We start from the raw sequence: 25,861 nt of genomic DNA, 5'->3' as shown, positions 1-25,861 counted from the left end.
GGAGTAGGATCCGGAGAGACAGTGCAGCTAAGGAATTAGTTGTTTTTAAAGATTATTTATTTACTTATTTATTCTTAGAGGGAGGAGAAGAGTAGGAGAAAGAAAGAAACATTGATGGAGGAGAGAAACATCAATCAGTTGCCTCTTACTTGTCCTCAACCAGGGACCTGGCCTGCAGCCCAGGCATGTGCCCTGACCAGGAATCAAACTGGCGACCCAACTCACTGAGCCACAGTAGTCAGGGCACTAAGGAATTGGTTTTGAATGAGGCTGATCTGAGTTGAACTTGGCTTTCAGTTGTGTAACCTCCTGGAATCACCTTCCTCATCTGTAAAATGAGATCTTGGTGGTACCTCTCTGCTAAAATTGTTGGGTAAACCACAGCCTGATAATGCAAATGATTGCTATTGGCTGGAGGGGCTGGGGAAAAGGACGTCTGGGACTAGAAGAAGAATTCCTGGGTTTCCGGAGAAGAAGGAACTAGGAGCAGGGAATTAATCTAACGCTTCCAGAGAGGCCAGAACAGGGCTTCAGGCTGGGATGGGGGCCTGGAACCTTCTCCCCCACCTCATCGCCCCCCAACAGAACTTCTCCCAGCAACCCAGATAAGCCAATCTGTTCAAACGAAGAGGCCCAGGGGCAGGGTCATTTCCCAACTCTGAGCTGGGGTCTGGGTGGGAGTTTCCCTTGACTCTGAGGAGCAGGAGGACTTCCTCTGGGGGCTTGGTTCATAGCTTCTCCCAAGGACCCGGCATCCAGGCATCCAGACTCCGGGAGAGTCTGAGGGAGCCCTCGGCAAGTCTTGACAGAAACAACTGTCAGGAGGGGTCTGGCTGAGACCACACTTCAGGGAAAATGAGGGGAAATGAGAGCAGAAGAAGGAAAGAAGGCCGAATGGCCTTCAACAAGAAATTCTTCTAAGGAAGAGCTCAGGCTGTACCATCACCCTGTGGGCTGGTGCTGTGATGAGAGGGATGGAAGTTACACTACAGGAAGGACTTCCTCACTGGACGGAATGTACACTTAAAAAGGAGGTGGGTTATTTATTGGAGTCGGATTTGCCTTGGGATGGCTGTGCTCTTTAACTAGTAGTCAGCTTTCTGGGGCTGAGTGGGCAGGAAACTACTCCCTTTGTAGGTCATGGAGCCCGTGGTGCTAGATGCATTATTAACCCTGCGTTATGAGGCTCCCCCTGGAGCTGTCAGGGAGGGGTGAGCAGCCACTATGGCGGGGGGTGGGTGTTGGGTGCCTCAGAGGCGTGTTCAGAAGCATAGGCTTACATGGAACATTTTCTGGGCCTTCTACTAGCCTGATGCTGCTCTAGCAGTGATGGAAATGAGACTGCATGGGGGAGTTCATCGAAGGCACAGATAAGAGCCCAGTGCAATTGTTTTATTTTTAAGAGACTATGGCTCAGCTGGAAGTGGAGGTTTGAAGGTTAGACCACCGCAGGGACTTCCCAGTAGGTAGGAGTGGAGAGACCCGACCTTGTGGGTAAGTGTAAGAAGGAAAATGAAAGAGAGTGTCTGTCTCCTGTCTCTGGGAAATCTTCAGCAAGAGGAGAAGCCACTACTGGGCTGGGGAGACTGTATGTGACATAATAGAGGAACAGGAAAACAGCTGAAATGATTTAGAAACTTTCTTGCCTTTTGGACTTTCTGGATAGACAGAGGTGAGAGGAGGGGGAAAGAGAGAGGTGTGTCTCCTTTCATTCCCCTCCCAATTTATCAACTTCCGCCCAAGCCTGGGATCTGTCACAACTCGAGAGGTGGAAATTCTGGTTTCCCTTGCCCAGAACTCCCAGTGCTAGCTTTGGCACCATGGGTAGCTGCAGGGTCTCACTCCTGGCCCAGCTGGGCTGAGCCTCTGTCCCCTGCCTCTGGGGCCTGGAACCCCTACTCACCTTCTTGCTCTTGGATGGCACCTCCACTCGAGAGTCCAGACACCTGGGTTCTACACCGTGGCTGGCTCAAGGGTAGGTGAGATAAGACGGGTGGCTTGGGGTCAGTGGTCCTGGGGAGGAGTTTATTTGGAGACCCAAGGAGACAGACAGCAGCAGCACAGAGTCCAGCGAGAGGGCTGGCCGCTGCAGAGGCTGGGAGACAGCTGCCACTGCCTGCCCCGGGCCACTTCCCGGGCGATGCTCTCAGCCAGGCTTGGTGGGCTGTACTCTCTTGGCCTCTCTACAAGAAGAGGGCCGGGCGGGCCTGAGCGGCAAAGACCCAAGCCCGGCTGGGGGGGAGACAAGGTCAGAGCAGCTGATTCAGACCTGTGCTTGCGTGGGTCATCACAGGAGAGGGGTAAATATGAGAGACAGGGCATCAACAGATCTGAAAGAGCCAAGAGAGTTAGGTCTGAGGAATTTATATTTGAGCATAGGAATCTGTATCCCAGAAAGTCCCCTCCCTGCCTAGGGCCAGGCAATGGTTTGGGCTCTTGGCGATGGGAAGGAGGCAGACAAAGAACAGACAGCAAGTAGGACTTCCCTGAGAGTAAGGTGAGAAAAGGCAGAGCCGGGCTATTGGTGAGAAGAGATCAGAGGGTTAGGATGGGGAACAACCGGACTCTCACCCAGAGGGAAGAGCGAGGTAACAGACTGAGGCCTGTGAGGATGATGGAAGTGAGACTCTCCAGGGCCCTCTGGAGAGGAAACCGTCCCCTTGCCTAACACCCTCCCCTTACGTACTTCTGCTGCCTGGGGCTCTCTGATTGGTCCCTAGTGGGGGGATGTGGTAAGGACTGTTACCTCAGAGAGTGCCCCTGTGCCTGTTTTCTCAGAGCCATCTGGTGACGGCCTCTGGCTGAGCATGGCCCTACCAGCCCTGGGCCTGGACCCATGGAGCCTCCTCGGCCTTTTCCTCTTCCAAGTGCTTCTCCTGCTGCTGCCGACAACAACATCGGGGGGTGGCGGGCAGGGGCCCGTGCCCAGGGTCAGATACCACGCAGGTAAGTGTGCGACGGCCAGGAAGTGTGGGGATGGAGACAGAGAGCTGGAGGGGTGTGGCGGAAGGAGAGAAGAACGAGGGGAGAAGGAGAAAAACAGACTCGGAGAGACAGAGTGATATGCTGGATAGACATAGATGGCCTCGGAGACAGACAGACAGACAGAAATAGAGGTTCGGACTGAGACAGAGAGAAGTGAGAGATGAAACCACTTGGGGTGAAGATTAAGGAAAGAGAGAAGAGGGGGCGGGGGCACCACTCCTTCTGGTTCTCCAAAATTGGTGGGTTTTCTTTCCCTCCTTAAATGTCACCAACGTCACGCTGGGCACCTCAAACCTGAAACTGCTTTCACACCCCTAGGTGCCCCCCGCAAAGGCAAGGCCCATGCTAGGAGATCATCTGTGGACCTGGTGACTCAAGACACTCTAGGTCTATGACCACACAGATCATGCTGGACAGTGCTGTGTCCAGTACCATGGACACCAGCAATATGAAAACTTAGGGTGACCCACCGGGTTGCAGGTCCCAGGACCCTGTGGGCACAGCTCAGTTGCTTTCTCATTGAGTCTGTGGCGCTGCTGGCCCTCTCACCTCCAGGGAGAAGATTCAAGGAAGGACCTGGGCCCTGTAAGAGTAGTAGGGACAGAGGATCCTGGGCACTTAGCAACTTTCTGGGGCATTGTGGTAAAGGAAACGCGTGTTACCCATTGATGGAGAGGCTTGCTCCGTGTTGGGTGCTGGGATTACCAACGCAATCAAGATTCAGCTCCTGCACTGCAGGTACATGTAGTCTGAGGGGAAGCCAAAGAGCAGTCAGTCATGCTGCAGAGTGACCCTTCCGTAACAGAGGGGTTTACACAGTTGTGAAGGAGACCGGCCCTTCCAGTGCTTTGCCACACTCTCTCCCCAACTCCTCCTGTTGGTCTTGTCTAAGACTCTGAGACTTCAAAGGTAATAATTAGCTATCAGTCCTCTAACTAGTACAAAGTGCAAATGTGCCCATGGGAGAGGGTTTGAGGGGCTCCTTCCCCCTCACTGATGGCCAGTGGGGCAGGAAAACACACATACCCCATCGCTGCACCAAGGTGATGGAGAGGACCTAGGTGAGCCACCTAGGCTCCTGTCTCCTGTCCCAGTGACATCCAGGCATGCCCTCGGGGCCTTTGATGAAAGGGCTTTTCCTTCTGTTCAGCCTATGGCGGTGATTCCAGGGGTGGAAATTTCCTGCAGTGGAGGAGAGGAAGGAAGTGGGGTTGGTGAGTGGGACCCTACAAACCACAGCTACTCTGACACACAGTTTTGTCTGTGTCCAGCTGTCCTGCCTGTGGCCGTCAACATCCTCCTGTCTATCTATAATGCCTTCTGCTCCCCCTGCCAGTGAGGACCACCATTTCTCCCCCTACTGCAGCCCCCAGGCCTGGAAGAGCATTGCTCCTGCCTCACTTCATGTCCTGTCCCTTTGTCTGTCTCTTGGGTATGGACCACCCTCCCCTGGCCCCAGGCTGTCATGACCCAGTCTTTGTCTGCCTCTCCTCTCTTCTGTGGGCTCAGCACACAAAGGTCCTGGGGCTGCCAGCAGGGTGGGGAGTGAAGGGGCGGCTTGCTGAGGAAGAATGGGTCCAGCCCCCAAGCCCTGGGGAACATACTCTGCAACCTGTTCCCTTCCCCCACTTTTATCTCAGGAATCAGCTGTTCGGTGACCAGAAGAAGCAGCTGCCTCCCCAGCCTCTGCTCCCCACTCACCCCTTCTCCCCACCTCTCAACAGGGGATGGACGCAGGGCTCTCAGCCTCTTCCACCAGAAGAACCTCCAGGATTTTGACACTCTGCTCTTCAGTGGTGACGGAGGCACTCTCTATGTGGGGGCCCGAGAAGCCATCCTGGCCTTGAATATCCAGGACCCAGGTGTGCCAAAGCTAAAGAGCATGGTGAGGAGGCCAGGGGTAGAGGGCGCGGGCTGAAAGTGAGGAGGGGCCGGCAGCGTCCTGTGCCTGGGCAGCCTGTGGGGGAATAATCGCCCAATTTCTATTATCTATACATTTGACCTTTAAACAACATGGGCTTGAACTATGCAGGTCAACTCATATGCAGATTTTTAAAAATAAATATAGAGCAGGCCCTTTGTATCCCAGGCTTTTCCATCTGCAAATTCAACCAGCATTTTCAGTCTGCAGTTGGGGAACCTGGATGCAGAAGGAGGACGGGATGCCCTGTCCTGCCCCTCTTTATTGTATGTAAGGACTTGAGCGTCCATGGGAGTCCTGGGGCCAATACCCCATGGATACTGAGGGGCAACTATAGTGAAGTTTGGGGGAGTCGAAACTTATATGTGGATATTTTGCTGTGCAGAGGGGTTGGTGCCCCTAACCCCAATGTTACTCAAGGGTCAACTGAATTCAGCTATAATCAGCAACTCTTTTTATGTATATCTGGTTCGTATAACAGACCAGAAATACTATTGTGGCCTCACTGTTCATTGGTATCATGATCACTGGTTGAATAATACTAATTGCTAAAATGGCTGTGATGGAAAATATTGACACATGAGAGAAACACGTACTCAAATGGTATCAATAATGTGATATCTATCAACTGGTAGGAATCGCTGAAACTTCTGTGGTAAATTTTAGTCATCCTGCTAATGGCAACAATGTGAGGGAGAGAGGGAGGAAGAAGGAAAAAGGGGGGGAGGGAGGGGGCTCGTGGTGAGGAGGGAGCACCTCCGCAGTCCGTGTGCATCAGTGTGGTCTGCGGGTTCACACATAGATACTGGTTAAAAATGTACATTCTCTGAACGGGTGTGTTTAACCATTTCCATAGGAAATGTGTGGTTTGACAACTGCTGCTCCATGCATTGCCTTAGGTGCTTTACATATGCCACCTAGTTGTGCCTCCAGAAGCCTATGTAATTGACCACGATTACATAATTGGTAAATGTCTGAGCTTAGATTGAAACTCAGGTCTGATTCTACAGGCCATGTTCTGGTATGGAACTGATCCTAATGAATAACAGTAACATTAAAGTAATAATTGTGGTCACCAACTGATGTCATTATAACCTATCGGTAGGTCACTAACCACCATGCATGCTGGTGATATCACACCAGAGCCAAGGAGTGGGTGGCAAGTCAAAGCTAGAGGTGAACACCTCATTTCCCTTCATCTCCTTCCTCCCACCTCCCCTCTTCAGATATCCTGGCCGGCCAGTGACAAAAAAAAGAGTGAATGTGCCTTTAAGAAGAGCAATGAGGTAAGCAGAGGTGGGGATATAAGGCCCCTGAGTAGAGAACCCTGGTGACCCCAGACCATCACCTCCAGTGGGGCAGGCAGGAGAGGCTGTTTGCTTGCATGATTACTGCCTGCATCATGTTCTATGAAGACATATGCAGACTGCCTCGGCATTGCCTAGCTCTTCTCCCCACTAGGAAGTAAGGGAGCATTGGAGTTTGGGGGCCCAGGAGTTTAGGGCAAGTGGCCTGGAGGCCTGAATTCTCTATCTCTTTCAGACACAGTGTTTCAACTATATTCGTGTCCTCGTCTCTTTCAATGAAACCCACCTCTATGCCTGTGGCACCTTCGCCTTCAGCCCTGCCTGCACCTTCATTGTGAGTTACCTGGCACCCCGCTGTCAGGCCCCAAGCCTCCCTCTCAGCCTATCTGCTGCAGCTCTGGAAACCTCTGGTCTTTCAGAGGCAGAACACTTGCGAGCTTCCTGGTCCCAGACACATTTCCCTCCACGTCCCTTTCCCTTCCTCCCTCAATACCCTTTGTTTTCCAGACATGAGATTCTGGCATTCTAGTCACACATCCTTTCCCCACCATAGGAACTTCAAAACTCCTTCCTGTTGCCAATTTTGGAGGACAAGGTTGTGGAGGGGAAAGGCCAAAGCCCCTTTGGCCCTTCCCACAAGCACACAGCTGTTTTGGTAGGTAAGTATCAGGTTCCTTGGTCCATCACAACATCTGCTTTCCCAGGTCACTCTGTAACATATGAAATCTGACAGTTTTCTGAAAGGCAGGGGACTGAGGGAGGGAAAGCCAGGGATCTCAGAGCACAAGATCAGAGGGAGAATCAGGCACCCCAACCACAAGCTCCTGCTAAAGCTGCTACAAAGTAGGTGAAGAGAAATGGCTGTGGAGAGATTCACAGAGTCAGGAAGGTCAGGACAAGATTCATCCAGTTGTTCAACAAATAGGCACTGTGTGAACACTTTCTGCGGTATGCCAGGCATTATGCTAACAACTTGTAGGGGTTACAGACAAGAAATCAGCCCTGCGCCTTCCTGGACACAAACCATGACAGACTTCCCAACCTGGCTTCTTGCAGGAGGTGGCCTCTGGCTTTTGAGTGGGACCTTGAAAGATAGGTAGATGGGAGGGGAAGTTGTTCCAGGAAGAGAAGGGTGGGACCCAAAGTGTGGAAGCAGAAAACCCAGTGAGGCAGGGGAACAGTGAGTGATTCTACTTGGCAAGTGGTTCAGCAGGGTATGTTGGGGAGTAACCAGAAAAAGAGTTGGAAAGTGCCCAAACACAGAGGGCCAGGAGGGTTGGCCATTTCCTCCGGACAGAAGGACCTAAATATGGTGCTCAGTGGGGACTGTGAGTTGGGCTTTGAGGGTCCACAGGAAGGTGTAGAACAAACGAGACTGACGTGAATGCTGGCCCCAGGCAGGCAGGTCTGAGGGGGCAGGGCACCTTCCAACTGATGAAGTCTACGCCTCCTTCCCCACCAGACGGGATGCTCTATTCTGGCACCATGAACAATTTCCTGGGCAGCGAGCCCATCCTGATCCGCACGCTGGGATCCCAGCCTGTCCTCAGGACGGACAATTTCCTCCGCTGGCTGCAATGTAAGAACTTGAGCCCCACCCAGCACTGGTCTGGTCCTCTTCTCTTCCCCCGTGTCCCAGAGACCTGGCAATTCAACTCTCATGTACTGTGGGGAAACTGAGTTCAAGGCAGTACTGTTAGTCGGTGGGGGTAGAGCAGGGAAGGAGACAAAGCTCTCGTTCTCATGAAGGTGTCATCTTACTTAAATAAAGAAGTACCAGTCCCCTTCCCCCACCCCCACCCCCACGGCTACCCTCGATCAGCTGTGGGACCCGAGGCATCCAGGCTCCTAGCCTCCAGAGCTAATTCAAGGGTTTTCACCAAGGGAAACCCGGGGCATCCAGGTGCTCAGTCCTTAAGCCGATCTGCCTCCCCCCCAACCCCCGCCGCAGCGGACGCCTCCTTTGTGGCAGCCATCCCTTCTACTCAGGTCGTCTACTTCTTCTTTGAGGAGACCGCCAGCGAATTTGAGTTTTTCGACAAGCTCCGCACCTCCCGGGTGGCCAGAATCTGCAAGGTGGGTCTCCAGGGTGGGAGGCGGGGCTGACTGTGGAGGAGCCAATGGGGAGATGGCAGAGGCGGGGCTCAGAGCCTAGAGCCCAATGGGAGAGAAAAGGCGGGTTAGTGGAGCCGAGCAGGCCACCGACTCGCAGTGGTTTCTAGAACGACACCGGCGGTGAAAAGCTTCTGCAGAAGAAGTGGACCACCTTTCTGAAGGCCCAGTTGCTGTGCTCCGAGCGCGGCCAGCTGCCCTTCAATGTCATCCGCCACGCCGTCCTGCTGCCGGACTCCACCGATCCCCACGTCTACGCAGTCTTCACCTCTCAGTGGTGAGACCCAGGGCGGGAACTTGGGGGCTGAATGCAGGATCTGAGACCTGTACGCGTCGCTGCCCTGGCTCGCCACGGAGAGGGGGGTGTAGGAAATGATGTGAGTGGAGCACAGATCCTCACCGCCTCCCAGAAATTCGATTTATGCTCTTCGTGTAGCTGGGAAAAATAAAGCTCAGAGAGGTTCTTAGTAGTTTATAGTCCTGCCTGCCTCCAAAAAGGATAGGAGGAAGCTTACAAAACGCAACCATTTTTCAAACAAAACAAAATAAAATAGTACCAATAAAGAAATGGGAATAAAAAGGGAATAAGGGAAGCCAAGGATAGTATCAACACATTACAAATGCTTGTCATTTGTACGGTCCCTGGGTGCCAGTCACATATTTAGCTCTGAGCTTCCTAATGGCCAGAGCAAGGAGGGAAACACCATCAGCATCGTAAGATAAAAAATGTAGCCATTACTTGGAGACTAAGGAAGGCTAACTGATTGGCTGTGGTCTGGCTCCACAGTGTGTTAGACACCTACTGAAAATACATCAGCCCAAAGATCTGGTGTCCGGTATCTATGGCATCCAGAACTTAGAGCATGGTGTGTGCCACAGTCAAGCTAGAGAGAACAAGAAAGTCGTACCTGTCTCCACAGACCAGGGCTGAAGGAATAAAAATACTCTTGTAGTCAGGCTCTGGTTCATAATCTGAGGACCAGGGACTCGTGGGACCTAAAGGAGGAGAGCTTCTTCTGGAGGCTGTGAGGAACTGGTACACTGCCCCTCCCATAGCTATAACCCTAGGGCCTGAGCCCCAGTTAATTCTCTTTAAGGACAATCACACTTCAGACTCTAAGGTGGGCCAGTCCCGGACCCTCCTAGCCCTAACCACCACAGCTAGAGGAAGGAGAGCATCTGGAGGCTGGCCCAGCCCTCCACATTTCTGCCCTCCTGGGGTTTTCCACCAAGGGTGGGCCAGGGCTAGAGGAGTAGCTTCCTTATATAGCAAAGGAGATCACAATCCCCCCCCCCCCCCCCCCCCCCCCCGCTGTCTTCAGGCAGGTTGGAGGGATCAAGAGCTCCGCTGTCTGTGCCTTCTCTCTCAAGGACATCAAGCGTGTCTTTGAGGGAAACTTCAAAGCGCTGAACAAAGAGACTTCACGGTGGACTACTCATGGGGTTCCTGATGATATCAGTCCTCGGCCAGGCAGTGTGAGTACCACCCCAACACTGAAGCAAAGTCCTTCCTCCCCCACAGAGACATATACATAATGCATTTATCAAAGTACTTATCATAGCACAATAAATGCCCAGTAGTGTGAATGCTCCCCTCCACCGCCATCAGTCGCATGTGCTCAGACGTACGTCTGGTCCAGCTACCCACATTCCACAGGGGTCCCACCCCATCCTACACATACTGCAGCCCCTTCCATCCCAGCTAAGTACGCACACAACGCCTGGGTGTCGCACTGAGGAAACAAGGGAGCGTTGGCTGTGCCAGGGACTGTGTTGAGCATCTTCACCTGCATTTCTCATTTCACTTTTGTTTTTTGATCAGAGTTGTATGTGTACACCATTTAAAGAACCATACAGATTTACATCATTGGTTACAAAAAGAACAGCCCTGTTCCCTACCCTCCACCTTTCCCTTTCTAGAGAAAACCAGCTTTAGTTCTTCTAGCAATCCTAAATAATATACTTTTATTGCTACATCTTTTTATTTATTTACTTTTTAAAAAGACTTTATTTATTTTTAGAGAGAGGGAAAAGGAGGGAGAGAAACATCAATGTGTGGTTGCCACTCACTTACCTCCTAGTAGGGACCTGGTCTACAACCCAGGCATGTGCCCTGACTGGGAATCGAACCAGCAACCTTTTGCTCCACAGTCAGGTCCTCAGTCCACTGAGCCACACCAGCCAGGGCTATGGTTACATCTTGATGTTTTGGTTTCAGGCAGTATCTGTTGAATTCCCCTTCTGAAACGTGTGTTCCCCCACCCAGGGGTATGCTAGAGCTGGCCTACAGCAACTAGCAAGAACTCTTTGCACATCGCTTTCCAAATTCATGTTTAGTAACATTACATTGGTAACTTGAAATCAACCATGTGAGAGCATAAACTATGAAATTCAGCAAACACTGCAAATCGGGGCTTCCTCCAACCCCTCACTCCAGAGCTGCCTTACCAACATATTACTGTACCCACTCAGCACAGTTTTATAGTAATTTTGTTAGATCAATATTTATATTATGAGTCTTATTATTCACAGATCAGCCAAGTACTAAAGCCATGATTACTTTTCCTTTTGCATAAATTTTTATTTTCCCCAGGGATACTAATTCTGTTGATGTTTCTTTGCTCCCTTTGTATTCTAAGCTCTTATCTTTAATCTAACCCCAAATGGTTTTTTTTTCTTTTTTTTTAGTGAAAGAGAGCTTATTAGTGAGACAGAGAGTGGCTACTCCACAGACAAAGCAGCCAACCCCAAACTCTTACCAAATTACCTGAATCTCTTCCAAAGATAATTTCATCTTCCTGGAGTTCCTTCCAGCCTCCTGCAGCCCGGGTGGCCGTACATCCACGGGCTGTACATCTGTGCTCAACTGCTGTTCTGGAATCTCCCTTTCTCATCATAATGGGCATTCCCTTTGCCTCTTTCTTGTGCTGATCTCATGTTTCTTGCACCTCATGACTTCTTCTTCTTCTTTTTTTTTTTTTAGTGGAGATAGCCTCTGTAGATTCCTAGATAGAGATACTTGGTAGTAAAGTCTTTTGAGAACTTGAATGTCTGAAAATGTCTTTATTCTGTAATACTTTCACATTTGATAGGGTGGCTAGGTACCCATAATTCTAGACTAGAAATAACCTTCCTTAAAAAATTTTGAAGGCTTGCCCTTACTGGTGTGGTTCAGTGGGCTGGGTATCATCCCACAAACTGAAAGGCCTCCAGTTTGATTCCTGGTCAGTGCACATGCCTGGGTTGTGGACCAGGCCCCCGTGGGGGGCACATGAGAGGCAACTACACATTGATGTTTTCCTCTTTCTCTTTCTCCCTCCTTCCCCCTCTCTCTAAAAATAAATAAATAAAATATTTAAAAAAATAAAACATTAAACAAACAAAAAACTTTGAAAGCTTGCTCTATTATCTTCTAGTTTCTGGTGCTGCTGTTGAGAAGTTCCAAGCTATTCTGATCCCTTACTCTTCGGTGTCACCTGGTTTTCTCTCACAGGAGTCTCGGGCCTTTTTTTTTTTGGTCCCTGGCTGTTCTGAAATTTCACACTATTGCACTTTGGTGAGTCTCTGTTCACTGACTGTGTTGGACATTCTATGTGCCCTGTCCAGACTGGAAATTTAGTTCCTTCAGTTCTAAGAAGTGTTCTTGAACTATTTCCTCCTATTTCATCCAACAAATATTTTCTGAGGCCACTTACTGGTCTAGGCACCAGTGATAGAGCAGTGAATAAAACAAGTTCCTTCCCTCACGGAGCACTGTTCTAATGTCAGAATGTTTTTTTCTCTTTTTTCTGGATCTTCTGGATGGTCCTCTAACTTTTAAAGCCCTTTCCCATTTTCTAAGGCTTTAATTTTGTTCTACTTCTTGAGAGAGTGTTTCAATTTTATCTTCTGATCCTTCTATCAGATTTTTAATTTCTGCTACAATATGTAATTTCCTAGACTTTTTGAGCCTTACTATCATTTGTATAAAAATTTGTATTATAGCCCTGGCTGGTTTGGCTCAGTGGATTGAGCGCAGGCCTGCGAACCAGAGTATTGTGGTTTGATTCCCAGTAGGGGCACATGACTGGGTTGTGGGGCCAGTTCCCAGCAGGGGACCCACGAGAAGCAACCATACATTGATGTTTCTCTCCCTATCTCCTTCCCTTCCCCTCTAAAAATAAATAAATAAAATCTTTAAAAAATTTTGCATTACGGAGAAGTTCAAATATGTCCAAAGTAGACAGAATAGTATACTAAACCTCCACACACCCATCAGCCAGCTTCAACTCATAGCCAATTAAACTTGTTTCACCCACTTTCTCCCTTATTATTTTGAAGCAAATTCTGGACATCACATCATTTCATCGTGATCTCCTATGGCCTCCACACTGAACCACTGTGCTCTCGGTGGCTGCACACAACAGAAACTTGCTCTCTCTCACAGTTCTGGAGGCAGGAGTTCAAAACCAAAGGGTCAGCAGGGTTTGTTCCTCCTGCAGGCTCTGGGCGGGGCGGGGGGGGTCTATTTCATGCCTCTCTCCTACCTCCCAGCAGGCTGCTCCTTGACTTGTAGGCTCATCACCCCAGTCTCTGCCTCTGTCAGCACTTCACCTTCTTCTCTGTGTGTTTCCTTCTAGTCTCTTATAAGGACACATGTCATTTGACTTAGAGCCCATCATAGTCCAGAATGAGGTCATCTTGAGATTTTAAATTATATCTACAAGGACCCTTTTTGCAAATAAAGTCATATAGGTTTTAATTAATTAATTTCCTTGTTTATTTGGCAAAAGGCTTAGATATTTATTTATTTATTGATATACAGAGATTTTAGAAACAGGTGATTTTGGGCAATGTATGAATATCTAAAGATGTAATTTTGACACGTATTTTAATGTCACATCTTTATTTGACCTATATACTTCTTGGAAGACAACATTTGTCCTCTTGCATGAAAAGCAAAAAATTTTTCTTTAATTTAATTTAATTTTATTGATTATGCCATTACAGTTGTTCTATTCCCCCCTTCATTCCCCTTCACCCTGCACACCCCTTCCTCCATCATCCGCCCTTTAATTTATAACCATGTGTCTCAAGTTCTTTAGATTCTATATTTCCCATACTATTCTTGCCCTCCCCCTCTCTATTTTCTACCTACCGTCTATGCTACTTATTTTCTGTACCTTCTCCCCCCTTCTCCTCCTCCCACTCCCCTGTTGCTAACCCTCCATGTGATCTCCATTTCTATGGTTCCGCTCCTGATCTAGCTGTCTTCTTAGTATGCTTTTGTTTTAGGTGTGGTTCTTACTAACTGTGACTTTGCTGTCCTTTCACTGTTCATCTTTTTTATCTTCTTTTTCTTAGGTAAGTCCCTTTAACATTTCATATAATAAGGGCTTGGTGATGATGAACTCCTTGAATTTGATCTCATCTGAGAAGCACTTTATCTGTCCTTCCATTCTAAACAAAAGCTTCACTGAATGGAGCAATCTTGGTTGCAGGTCTTTGGTTTTCATGACTTGGAATACTTCTTTCTAGCCCCTTCTTGCCTGTAAGTTGTCTTTTGAGAAATCAGCTGACAGTCTGATGGGAACTCCTTTGTAGGTGACTGTCCCCTTAGCTCTTGCTGCTTCTAGGATTCTCTCCTTCATTTTAATCTTGGCTAATGTGATGATGATGTGTCTTGGTGTGTTCCTCCTTGGGTCCAACTTCTTTGGTACTCTCTGAGCTTCCTGGATTTCCTGGAAGTCTATTGCCTTTGCCAGATTGGGGTAATTCTCCTTTATTATTTGTTCAAATAAGTTTTCCACTCATGACTGTTCCTCTTCCCCTTCTGGTACCCCTATAATTTGGATGTTGGAATGTTTAAAAATGTCCTGGAGGTTCCTAAGGCTCTCCTCATTTTTTTGAATTCTTGTTTCTTCATATTTTTCTGTTTGGTCATTGTTTTCTTCCTTCTGGTCCACTCCTTTGATTTGAGTCCCAGTTTCCCTTCCATCACTATTGGTTTCCTGTGCATTTCCATTAATTTCAATTAATTTACCCTTCATTTGTTCCTCTAATTTGTGACTAAAATCAACCCGTGTTGTAAGCATCCTGATCACCAGTGTTTTGAACTGTGCATCTGATAGGTTGGCTATTTCATGGTCACTTAGAGTTATTGGCTCTGGGGCTTTGAGTTCTTCTTGAGCCGTAGTGATTTGGTCTGTTGCACCTGGGCGGGCCACCCAGGTCGCTGGGTTGTGATGCTGTAGGTGGGGGTGGGGTCAGAGAGAGGCAATAGCGATCCCCTCTGCTGCTTCCCGCTGCTGGGGCCTGCGTGGTCTATCTCAATGCTCGCTCCTTTGCTGGTTTATCTGCATGTGAATGTGTGACCGTGGTCAGCCTGCCGCCTTGCGCCCTCACTGGGTCTGCCCGTGGTAACGCCACGCCTGGGATCTGCCAACCACTGTCTGTGCACATGGGTCGGTCCGGTGGATCTTTCCTGCGCAACCCCGCTCCGCCAGTCTCTGGCTTCGCTCCTCTTACTGGTCTGGCTGGGTCTGGCTGAAAGGTTCCTTGTTGTCGGACTTCTGTATAGTTCAATTTTCTGTGTTTTGGCTGTGGTTTTTGGTTACTAAAACTTTGTTGTTTTTTTTTAAAGAGTTATTTATTTATCTTTAGAGGGGAAGGGAAGGAGAGAGGGAGAGAAATATCAATGTATGGTTGCCTCTAGTGCATCCCCTGCAGGGAACTGGCCTGCAGGGAACCTGTCTGCAACCCAGGCATGTGCCCTGACTGGGAATCGAACCGCGATCCTCTGGTTCACAGGCCCGTGCTCAGTCCACTGAGCTACACCAGCCAGGGCAACTTTGTTGTTTTTAAACTTAGTTGTGCAAGAAGGCACAAGGTTTCCACCAATGCCTCCATCTTGACGGAAGTCCTCGAGAAGCAAAAATTTGATCAAATTTTGTAAAATTATTGACATGCAAAAGATCACCTACCAGTGTTCTGTGATTCCAATTTACTGGAGCGCGATAACAGAGGAGATGTAGGTTAGGGCTCCTGAGAGAGCTTCACAGCAGTCATGAGGGCGCAACGGAAGATCTGGAGCAGTGGACAGACTGGGAATCTTGGTAGACTTCTGGGTGGATCATGGCTTCAGAGATGTCTGCTTCCACCTGCTATCTAACTGTGAATGAGACTGGAGGGAGGAGCAGGGGCAGGCCGCCCAGGGCCCGTTGCCATGACGAAGGCTTTCCTTCAACCTGACAACTCAGGCAGTGGCAACTCAGACTATCGACACCACCATGTACTAAGATGTAACTAGTAGTTAAAGGAGCTGATGGTGTCTCTTCTTCACACCAAATATTGATGACGTGACAGAAGCAGAAGCAGAAGTTGTGTGAAGATAAAGATTGCAACACAGTAGGGCTCTAGGTGCTTCCTTCACTCTGAAGTCCCCTTTGGCCAACACAGCCTCCCACTGTGTGTGAATGATATCTAGGAATTCATCTAACCTGGATATCACTGAGTGATACCTAGAATAGGTCATCTTTAAGCATGAGCAGTGATCACAGTGTTGGAGGAGGACATCGAGGAAATGTGACCTCTGGTTGACCCAAGAGCTGGACCTGGACAATCACATTTGCAAGTTTTAGGTGGACATATTTATTTTGGTGTGGTGGGGAGAGCACCATCAACCTACCACATCATCCATGAGTATTTTAGTATGTATCTCCAAAACGTAGGGTTTTGGGTTTTTTTAAAGATTTTTAAAATGCATTTATCTTTAGAGGGGAAGGGAAGGAGAGAGGGAGAGAAATATCAGTGTATGGTTGCCTTTCGTGCATCCCCTGCTGGGAACTGGCCTGCAACCCAGGCATGTGCCCTGACTGGGAATCGAACCACGATCCTTTGGTTCGCAGGCCCGCATTCAATCCACTGAGCTACACCAGCCAGGGCTCCAAAAATACAGGGTTTTAAAAGTTACCCATAGTACGATTATCACAGCAAAAAGTTAATAACTCCTTAATATAATATGCATTTAATTTTCAAATTTCTAATAACCTCATAAAATATCATAAGAGTTTTTTAAACATAGTTTGTTTCTTGAGTCAAAATCTGAATAAGATCTATAAATTTGGATTGGTCGTTTGTTTAAGTCTCTTTTAATCTAGATGTTCCCTTTCTATCTTCATTTATTCTCTTGCAATTTATTTGTCATGTAGAGTTTCCCACAGTCTGGATCTGATGATTTTGTATCACAGTGGTGGGATACAAACATTCTCTATAAACTGGTGGTTGGATCTAGAGACTTGATCAGATCAAAGTTTGAGCGGGGTGGGGAAGACCGCTTCATCACGGTAGTGTGTTCTTCCTTAAGGACATTCGTAATGTCCAGTTGTCCTCTTGAAGTAAGATCTCTTCTTTTTGTAACATTACACCTTGTTTCATGGGTACACTGTCTTCACTTAGGATAGTAATGATACTTTGGTGCAAAGGTTTCTTTTCTCCAAATCATTTCTGTGTCCTCTTAGGTTTGATTTTGTTCATTTTCCCTATTTGTTTGTTTGGTTCTGTTTCATGAACATGGATTTACTCACATGTCTGGTAATCCTTGGCTATCTACACATATTTAAGAGCAGGGGACCAAGAAGCTGTTTGGAAACTCTGTGCCCATGGGTACGACTTGGCAACTTGAGCTCCATTGTAGGTTTACCGCGGATGGTGTAGCCGGGCTGTTTTGTTGGGGACCTTCAACGTTAGTATCTTTAAGTCTTTCCTCTGGGACCTCTAGTCAGTCTCCTCAGAGCAGACTCTTGTAGTCTTCTGCTTGGAGGGAGATGGTCTGGTTCCTGGTGTCAGGGTGCCAAGAGGTATTAGGAAGAGGATTGGGTGTGGGGAAAAGTCTCAGCCTGCACTGTGCCTGCCCACCCTCAATCCCTGACTTGCATGTGGTGTCCCTCCCCAACTGTGCCTGTTGTCCTCTATCCAGGGGATAAACCTCCAGTCCTGAGCCAGGGCATGCAACGGGTAATCACTCAGGTGGATGGGGCTGGGAGGAGATCTGCCTGCTTTTAAGCAGATTTTCTTTTTCTTTTTAAAGATTTTATTTATTTATCTTTAGAGGGGAAGGGAAGGAGAGAGGGTGAGAAACATCAATGTATGGTTGCCTTTCGTGCATCCCCTGCTGGGAACTGGCCTGCAGGGAACCAGCCTGCAACCCCGGCATGTGCCCTGACTGGGAATCGAGCCGAGATTGTCTGGTTCTCAGGCCCGCGCTCAATTCACTGAGCTACACCAGCCAGGGCTTCTTTTTCTTTTTTCTTTTTCAGAGAGAGAGGAAGGGAGGGAAAAGGGGAGAGAAAGATTGATGTGTAAAGAGAAACACTGATCAGTTGCCTCTTGCACACTCCCAGCTGAGGACATGGCCTGCAACCCAGGCATGTGCCCTGACCAGGAGTCAAACCAGCAACCCTCTGGTTTACAGGCTGGCACTCAATCCACTGAGCCACACTGGCCAGAGAAAAACAGATTTTCAAATAATTCTCTTTATTCAGCTCCCCTTTTACCCGACTTCCAGAGGTGACTGGGGCCACTAATTCATGAACTTTAAAACTGTCTTATAAATCAGATAGTTTTGGTCAACTCAGGGCCATCTTAAGAGGACTTTTTTTCCTGCTAAGTTTTTTGCTATTTGTTCGTTTGGTTTCCAGCTTCCAAAAAATGTGGGGCTTTTGCTTACTCTCCTGTTTTCCTCATCCCTGTAGGTTTGCCTTACAAAAAAAATCCCTTTGGGAGGAAGCAAGAGTAGGTGCATATGCTTATTCTGGCACCAAAATGAGACGTAGATGTTATTACCTCACTTTATAGGTGAAGAAATTGAAGTTCATAGAGGCGGGGTAATTTGTCTGAGGACACAGCTTGATTCACAGGCCCGCACTCAATCCCGTGACAGTGTTGGGCCTGGCTCTAAGACAATGTTCTTGGGCCTGAAAGGCAAGGATTCTGACTAAAGATCATGTCCCAAGAGCCCCAGCATGCCGGTGTTGGCAGGGCCTTCGAGAGCCGCCAGTTCAACCCCTCATGTTATGTACAAGAAAAGGAAGCTCAGAACGGAGAGGAAACTCTCCCAGAGTCACGCAGCAAGTTCATGCAAAACCTTGAGGAGAAACACTCCCTGCCACACCACCCCTTTATGTGACATATTTCATTTAATCACTGACTCAGCAAACATTTATTGAGCACCAACTGTGTGCCATATCCTGGTCAGCACTAAGCCTGGGGCTACAGACGCGAGTAAAACAGGGCCCTTGCCTGCAAAGGGTCCTCACCCTGCTTCCTGCTGGCTGCCAGGCGTCCTTGATGAAGGCGAGGAGGAGGAAAATCATAATAGCTAATATTTATTGAGTCCTTAATTCATAATAATCACTGTTCTAATTGTCATGTATTTTACTGTTCACCCTCACAGCAACCCTATCATGTATTGGTAATATGCCCATTTTACTGCTCAGGAATCTCAGGCATGCAGAGGCTGGAATTCAAAGCCAGGCAGCTCCGGAGTCTGAACTTTAACCACCATCTGGAGATGAGCACTGCCTTGAAGGAAGGAGGCAAAGGAGATTAGCAGAGGGGGAAGAAGGGCGGGAAGAGGCAATGGGCGAGCATATAGGAAGGGCAAAGCTGACCTGGTCTGCCTTTTTCCCCTTCAGTGCTCGGTGGGCCCCTCCTCTGATAAAGCCTTGACCTTCATGAAGGACCACTTCCTGATGGATGAACAGGTGGTGGGAACGCCCCTGCTGGTGAAATCTGGTGTGGAGTACACACGACTTGCAGTGGAGGCAATCCAGGGCCTGAATGGGAAGAACCATGTGGTCATGTACCTGGGTACCAGTGAGTAAAGTGCTTTAGGACATCCCTCAGGGTACTAGAGCAGAGGAGGGAAATCTCTGAGTTTATTCACTCATGCATTTATTCAACAAGTGTTTTTTGAGTACCTACTATGTGCCTATGTGCCTGACACCCTGCTAGGCTCTGAAAATACAGTGGGGAAACAAAACATTCCAGTCGCTACCTTTTCTGAGCTTTCAGTCTGATTGAGGAGACACACAGAAGGACTTTGGTGGCCTTAGCGAGAGCTGTTTATCTTTTGAGGGAAGCCATGTTGGAGAGGTGAAGAGTGAACAGGGAGAGGGGAGCTGGACACAGCAAGTGCAGAGCTCATTTCTTCAGGAGACTTGGCTGAGGAGGGGAAGAGAGGAAAGAGGGTGACTGGAGGAGGGTATGGGATCCAGCCAGTATGCTCTTTATTTTTTTATTTTTTAAGATTTTATTTACTTACTTTTAGAGAAAGGAAGGGAGGGAAAAAGAGAGGGTGAGAAACATGAGTGTGCGGTTGCCTCTTGAATGCCACCTACTGGGGACTTGGCCTGCAACCCAGGCATGTGCCCTGACTGGGAATCGAACCAGCGACCTTTTGGTTCATAGGCCGTCACTCAGTCTACTGAGCCACACCAGCCAAGGCCAGTATTCTCTTTTTAAATATGGAAGTGTCAGGATCCAATAGCGAGGGATTTGGTGAGAAATGGGCAGGCAAGGGGGTAATTGGCAGGTGAAGTTGCAGAGGGCACAAGAAGCCAGAGTCCAGGACACAGATGGAGCAACTGGCTGTGAGTGAGTTGGAATCAGGAGTAGAAGAGGGATAAGACTGGGGAGGGGTGTAGCCTGGAGGGTGGGCAGGAAGCAGATGGAGTTTTTATGTGATGGCTTTTGTGTTCTCTATGAAGTAGGAGAACGGAGGTTGTGAGCTGGGAATGGGGGTGGAAAAGCTGGGAGGTTTGAGGAGAGAGGAGTGGATTCAAATAGTCACTGTGGAAAGAAGGACAGAGTCACCAGAGAATGTAGAAGATTGCCAAGGATATGTATTGAGGACCTGATGGGGTGGATGATTTACAGGGTATACAGTAGAGAACCAAAGAGACAGAAAACTTGTCCTTGTGGAGTGCAGGAAAATAGACATTACACATACTGAGTCAATAATGTCAGGTGTTATGAGATTAGAAAATTAGTTGAACATGATGGGGGATCAGGAATACCAGTCAGGGTGGTTGAGAAAATTTTTTTAATGTTTTATTTATTTTTAGAGAGAGGGTAAGGGAGGGAACAAAGAGTGGAAGAGAAACATTGATCACCTGCCTCTCACATGCCCCCAACCATGGGGATCTGACCGGCAACCCAGGCATGTGCCCTGACCAGGAATCAAACCAGTGACCTCTGTAGGCCAGAGCTCAATCCACTGAGCCACACCAGCCAGGCTGAAATTTTTAAACGGGTAGGCAGAATACACCTCAATAAAATGTCTCTGAGTAGAAACACTTGATGGAGGTGAGGGAGTCTGGCGATGTGATTTTCCACACGATTACTCACCTTTTGACTGCCTCATATCCACAGAGAATGTGGACAGTTGAGTCCCTTCAGGGACAGAGTTTTATCAGGTGGTACAAAGGAAGGACAGAGGGGCAGCAATGTCAAGCCTTTTATAAGAGTGCTCCATCTCCCTGGCAGAGAAGGAAATGGTCCCACAGATCTGTATCCGGTGTGTGTGACACTTCAGAAAGAACTTCCTGGCAGCTGGGAAGCCACGTGGAGTCAGGGAGGGAGAAAGAAGGGGTCTGTGGAAGAGGCGAGGCAATGTCAGCTCTCTCTGTCTCTCTGCAGCCACAGGGTTCCTGCACAAGGCTGTGGTGAGTGCGGACAGCAGAGCTTATCTGGTAGAGGAGATCCAGCTCTTCCCCGACCCGGAACCTGTTCGAAACCTGGAGCTGGCCCTGACCCAGGTGAGTAGAGACCTTCTAATGGAGCAGGCCTAGGGTGCTGTGTTCTTGCTAGGTGTGGTGGGAGCACCCTGACACTCTCCGTTTCTCTTCCAGGGTGCACTGTTTGCAGGCTTTTCAGGAGGTGTCTTGAGGATTCCTCGGGCCAACTGTAGTGTTTATGGGAGCTGTGTGGACTGTGTCCTTGCCCAGGACCCCCACTGTGCCTGGGACCCTGAGTCTGGAACCTGCCGCCTCCTGCCTACCTCCAACCCGTGAGTGCCGGTCCTGGATGGCACCAGGGCCCTTTCTACCTGGCTTGTGCTCCTGTAATTCCTTTCTCTAGGGGCTACTGAAACATTCCTTTCTTTTAAAAATTTTATTATTATTTCAAAATATATTTTATTGATTATACTATTACAGTTGTCCCTTTTCCCCCTTCATTCCCCTCCACCCTGCACATGTCCTCCAACCTGCATTCCTCCCCCCTTAGTTCATGTCCATGGGTTGTACATATAAGTTCTTTGGCTACTGCATTTCCTATACTAACCTCTTTAACCTCCCCCTGTCTATTTTGTACCTATCATTTATACTTCTAATTCCCTGTACCTTTTCCCCCATTCATCCCCTCCCCTTCCCTGCTAATAACTCTCCATGTGATCTCCATTTCTGCAATTCTGTTCCTGTTCTACTTGTTTGCTTAGGGTTTTTTGTTGTTTGTTTGTTTTGTTTTGTTCAGGTTCTGTTGTTGATGATTGTGAATTTGTTGTCATTTTACTGTTCATATTTTTAATTTTTTTCTTGCATAAGTCCCTCTAACATCTCCATAATAAGGAGTTGGTGATGATGAACTCCTTTAACTGGACCTTATCTGGGAAGCACTTTACCTGCCTTCTCATTCTAAATGAAAGTTTTGCTGGATAGAGCAATCTTGCATGTAGGTCCTTGCCTTTCATGACTTGGAATACTTCTTTCCAGCCCCTTCTTGCCTGTAAGATCTCTTTTGAAAAATCAGCTGACAGTCTGATGGGCACTCCTTTGTAGGTGACTGTCTCCTTTTCTCTTGTTGCTTTTAAGATTCTCTCCTTATCTTTAATCTTGGGTAATGTAATTATGATGTGCCTTGGTGTGTGCCTCCTTGGGTCCAACTTCTTTGGGACTCTCAGAGCTTCCTGGATTTCCTGGAAGTCTATTTCCTTTGCCAGATTGGGGAAGTTCTCCTTCATTATTTGTTCAAATAAGTTTCCAATTTCTTGCTCTTCCTCTTCTCCTTCTGGCACCCTTGTGATTCGTATATTGGAACTTTAAAGTTGTCCTGGAAGTTCCTAAGCCTCTCCTCATATTTTCGAATTCTTATTTCTTCATTCTGTTCTGGTTGAATGTTTACTTCTTTCTTCTGGTCCAAATCATTGATTTGAGTCCCGGTTCCTTCCCGTCGCTGTTGGTTCCCTGTACATTTTTTTTATTTCACTTTTCATAGCCTTCACTTTCTTCTGTATTTTGTGCCCATAATCATTTCTGTGAGCATCCTGATTACCATCGTTTTGAACTCTGCATCTAATAGGCTATCTCTTTGTTGCTTAGTTGTGTTTTTTCTGGAGCTTTGATCTATTCTTTCATTTGGGCCATTTCTTTTTTCTTTTTTGGTCTCGGCACACCTGTTATGTAGCAAGGGGCAGAACCTTGGGTGTTCACCAGGGTGGGGCAACCCAGTCAGTGGGTTGTGGCACTCTATGTGGGGGAGGCGTCCAAGAAGGAACAGTGGCCTTTGCTCCACTCTCTGCCGGATTTCAGTCCCTTCCCCTGCTTCCCACAAGCAAACTGGGCCTTTCTGGTGCAGATTCCCCGGTGGGTGGGCTTGTGTACATTCTAGGACCCTGTGGGTCTCGCCAGCGAACTCTCCTGTGAGGCTGGGAGTTTCTCCTGCTGCTGCCTCAACCCCCACAGGTGTTTTCAACCAGTGGTTTGAGGCTTTATTTTCCCACACTGGGGCCCTGGGTTGCGCGGTCTGTCTCACTCCCCAGTTGTTCCTCCCAGTTTATCTGCACATGCGAATGTGGGACTGCTTGGTCCTCCAGTCGCCACCTTGCCGCGAGTCCTCTCTGCCTGGCTACTGGTCTCCACCCCTCCTACCAGTCTGGATGAATGTTTCTTCTTTAACTCCTTGGTTGTCGGACTTCCATACAGTTGGATTTTCTGTCAGTTCTGGTTGTTTTTTGTTTTTAAATGTGTTGTTGTCCTTCTTTTGGTTGTGTGAGGAGACAGTGTGTCTACCTACGCCTCCATCTTGGTCAAAAGTCTGAAACATTCCTTTCAACATCCCCACTCCTTTGGTGAGCTCCTCCAGGGGTGGGGTTTCACCCAGCACTTTAGAAGCTGCCGCAGCATCCTGGGTCTCTCCTTCTCTCTGTTCTACCTTGTGACCCTGTCTCCATCCCCCCTGCTCACCCTGCCCACCTTCTTCCCACTGCTTCCTCTCTGCTCTTCCCACTTTTGTATGTTTGAAGGGATGGTTTTTTTATTTCCTTGCCCTCTCAGGGAGTCCTGGAGACAGGATCTGGAGAGAGGGAACCCACAGTGGGCGTGTGCCAATGGCCCCATTGGCAGGAGCCTCCGGCCTCAGAGTCGCCCCCACATCAGTGAGTGTGGAACCAGGGGAAGTGCAAAAACTTGGGGGAATTCTGGGCAGGGGTAGGCATTCTTGCCTCAATATCTTCTCCCAGCACCTGCCTGGCTTGAAACCCGAACACCCAGAGTTGAGATGGATTTGGGTCCTGGCAGCTGGGAGAGGGGTAGGAGTTCTAAGGTGGGATTCAGGATTGAGGGTAAAGTTGGTTTCGGTGTCAGAGTTGGAGTCAGATGGGCTGGAAGTTAGTTTGGGGTCCAGAATGGAGATAGAGGGGGGTCAGAGTTGAGTTTGAGAATTGAAGTAGAGATTGGAAGTAGGGCAGAGCCTTTCTTCTCCCCCAAATCCTTTAACCTTTTCCCCTTTTTCTTCACCTACAGTTAAAGAGGTCCTGGCTGTCCCCAACTCTATCCTGGAGCTCCCCTGCCCCCACCTTTCAGCGCTGGCCTCTTACCACTGGAGTCACGGAAAAGCAACAGTCCCAGAAGCCTCTTCCATGGTCTGCAATGGCTCCCTCTTGCTGCTACTGCAGGATGGGGTGTGGGGTCTCTACCAGTGCTGGGCCACTGAGAATGGCTTCTCATACCCTGTGGTCTCGTACTGGGTAGATAACCAGGATCATCCCCTGGCCCTGGACCCTGAACTGGCAGGCATTCCCCGAGAGCACATGGAGGCCCCGCTGACCAGGATGGGTGGCGGGGCTGCCGTGGCCGCCCAGCGGTCCTACTGGCCCCACTTCCTCACTGTCACTGTGCTGTTTGCCTTAGTGCTTTCAGGAGCCCTCATCTTCCTCCTTGCCTCCCCACTGGGGGCACTCCGAGGCCGGGGCAAGGTCCAGGGCTATGAGACCAAGCCCCCGGGAGAGAAGGCTCCATTGAGCAGAGAACAGCACCTCCAATTTCCCAAGGAATGCAGGACCTCTGCCAGTGATGTGGATGCTGATAACAACCACCTGGGCACCGAGGTGGCTTAAACTCTGGACATACACTGGGGCTGTGGGGAAGGACGTGGCACCTGGCCGTGCCGACCGAGAAGCCTGGAGCACTGCAGACCTGACCAGTGTGGGAGTAGCACAAAAGATCACCTTCCTCTCATGAGAGTGGCTTCACCGCCACTCTGTGTCACCAGTAGCACTCAGCAGGCCTGGGCACAGCGGCTGGCTGCCCTACGGGATTCCCTTCTACCAAGCACATGGACTCTCAAGAGGAGCTGCTCCAGACCTGGACCGAGGCTATGATAGGACCTAGAGAGGATCCTTCAGTTCTGGCCATTTCAGGACCTCCAGAAACATACTGCTCCAGGAGACCTAAAACGGACTGTTCCAGGATCCTATGGTATTAAACACCAAACATCTAAACAACCATAAGATAACGGGCTGCTCCTGGAGACTCCACTCCGATAGCAGCTACCACCTTGGACACCAACACTCCCATTTCCCAGGGATCTTTAGGGCTCTGCAGGGAGCTGCCCTGTCCTGCTCCCATTACCAACTGTGTACCACTGCTTCCCCAGGAGGTTTTCCTGAAGTCTGACCACCTTCCTTTTTGCTTCAGTTGGTGGAGGCTGTGATCCCTTCTGGCCCAACTGGAACAACAGGGATAATCTGAGCCTTGTTCATGCCTTTACCCTAGCTGACCCTGTGACCTCTGTCCTTTCCCAGTTCCTTTGCTTTTGGGATTCAGAAAACTGCTTGTGACAGACGGTTTATTTTTTATTAAAAAGACAAAGCTTGTGACTGGTGCTATTTTTGTCAGAGCAGAGTTCTCCAGCAGAGGACTGCAAGATGTAAGGGGAGCAGGCACCGAGGACATGGGTGGGAGGAGGGCCAAGTTTGTGAGCTGATTGTTCCTTAGAATTCTTCTGCCCTGCCAGCTCCACTCAGAACCAGCCCAACAGCCCTTTCTCCCACTCTGGCGGTTGCTAGAGAGTGTCTCAGACTTTGCTTTTCAGGCCAACACTCTGCGTTGACCAGCTTCAGCTTGTGTCTGCTAGCCAGGCAGTACCTTACCCATCTCTGGGCGATGATTTGGCAGGTGTCCCTGCTGCAGCCCTGCACTTGGTGTCCCTAGCTCTCCCACATTCCTCGTGATTCCAACTCTGCCTCTCTTCCCCACTGCAGCTGTTGGTTTCAACTCTT

At 48.9% G+C, this 25,861-nt stretch overlaps 1 protein-coding gene across 3 annotated transcripts; it reads left to right on the top strand.

Moving 5' to 3' along the window:
• Positions 1-650: 650 nt before the first annotated feature.
• On the top strand, positions 651-25,456 carry SEMA4A (semaphorin 4A). 3 transcript variants are annotated; one of them, XM_037132653.2, is made up of 15 exons: positions 651-1,034; positions 2,779-2,946; positions 4,710-4,870; positions 6,133-6,192; positions 6,449-6,547; positions 6,767-6,872; positions 7,676-7,792; positions 8,165-8,289; positions 8,436-8,602; positions 9,648-9,801; positions 18,999-19,179; positions 21,004-21,122; positions 21,216-21,373; positions 23,637-23,737; positions 24,105-25,456. In XM_037132653.2, exons 2-15 carry the CDS (start codon positions 2,808-2,810, stop codon positions 24,695-24,697), a joined length of 2,280 nt encoding a protein of 759 aa, XP_036988548.2. In that variant the 5' UTR covers positions 651-1,034; positions 2,779-2,807; the 3' UTR covers positions 24,698-25,456. The 3 variants fall into 3 exon arrangements, with proteins under 3 accessions (XP_036988548.2, XP_036988549.2, XP_036988547.2); XM_037132652.2 differs by lacking the exon at positions 651-1,034 and adding an exon at positions 1,809-1,975; XM_037132654.2 differs by lacking the exons at positions 651-1,034; positions 6,449-6,547 and adding an exon at positions 1,807-1,975.
• The last annotated feature ends 405 nt before the right edge of the window (positions 25,457-25,861 follow it).

This window comes from Artibeus jamaicensis, unplaced genomic scaffold (assembly GCF_021234435.1).
Source record: "Artibeus jamaicensis isolate MK-2021 breed Jamaican fruit bat unplaced genomic scaffold, CSHL_Jam_final contig_447, whole genome shotgun sequence".
Classification (NCBI taxonomy): domain Eukaryota; kingdom Metazoa; phylum Chordata; class Mammalia; order Chiroptera; family Phyllostomidae; genus Artibeus; species Artibeus jamaicensis.
This window is presented reverse-complemented; position numbering and strand designations above follow the sequence as displayed.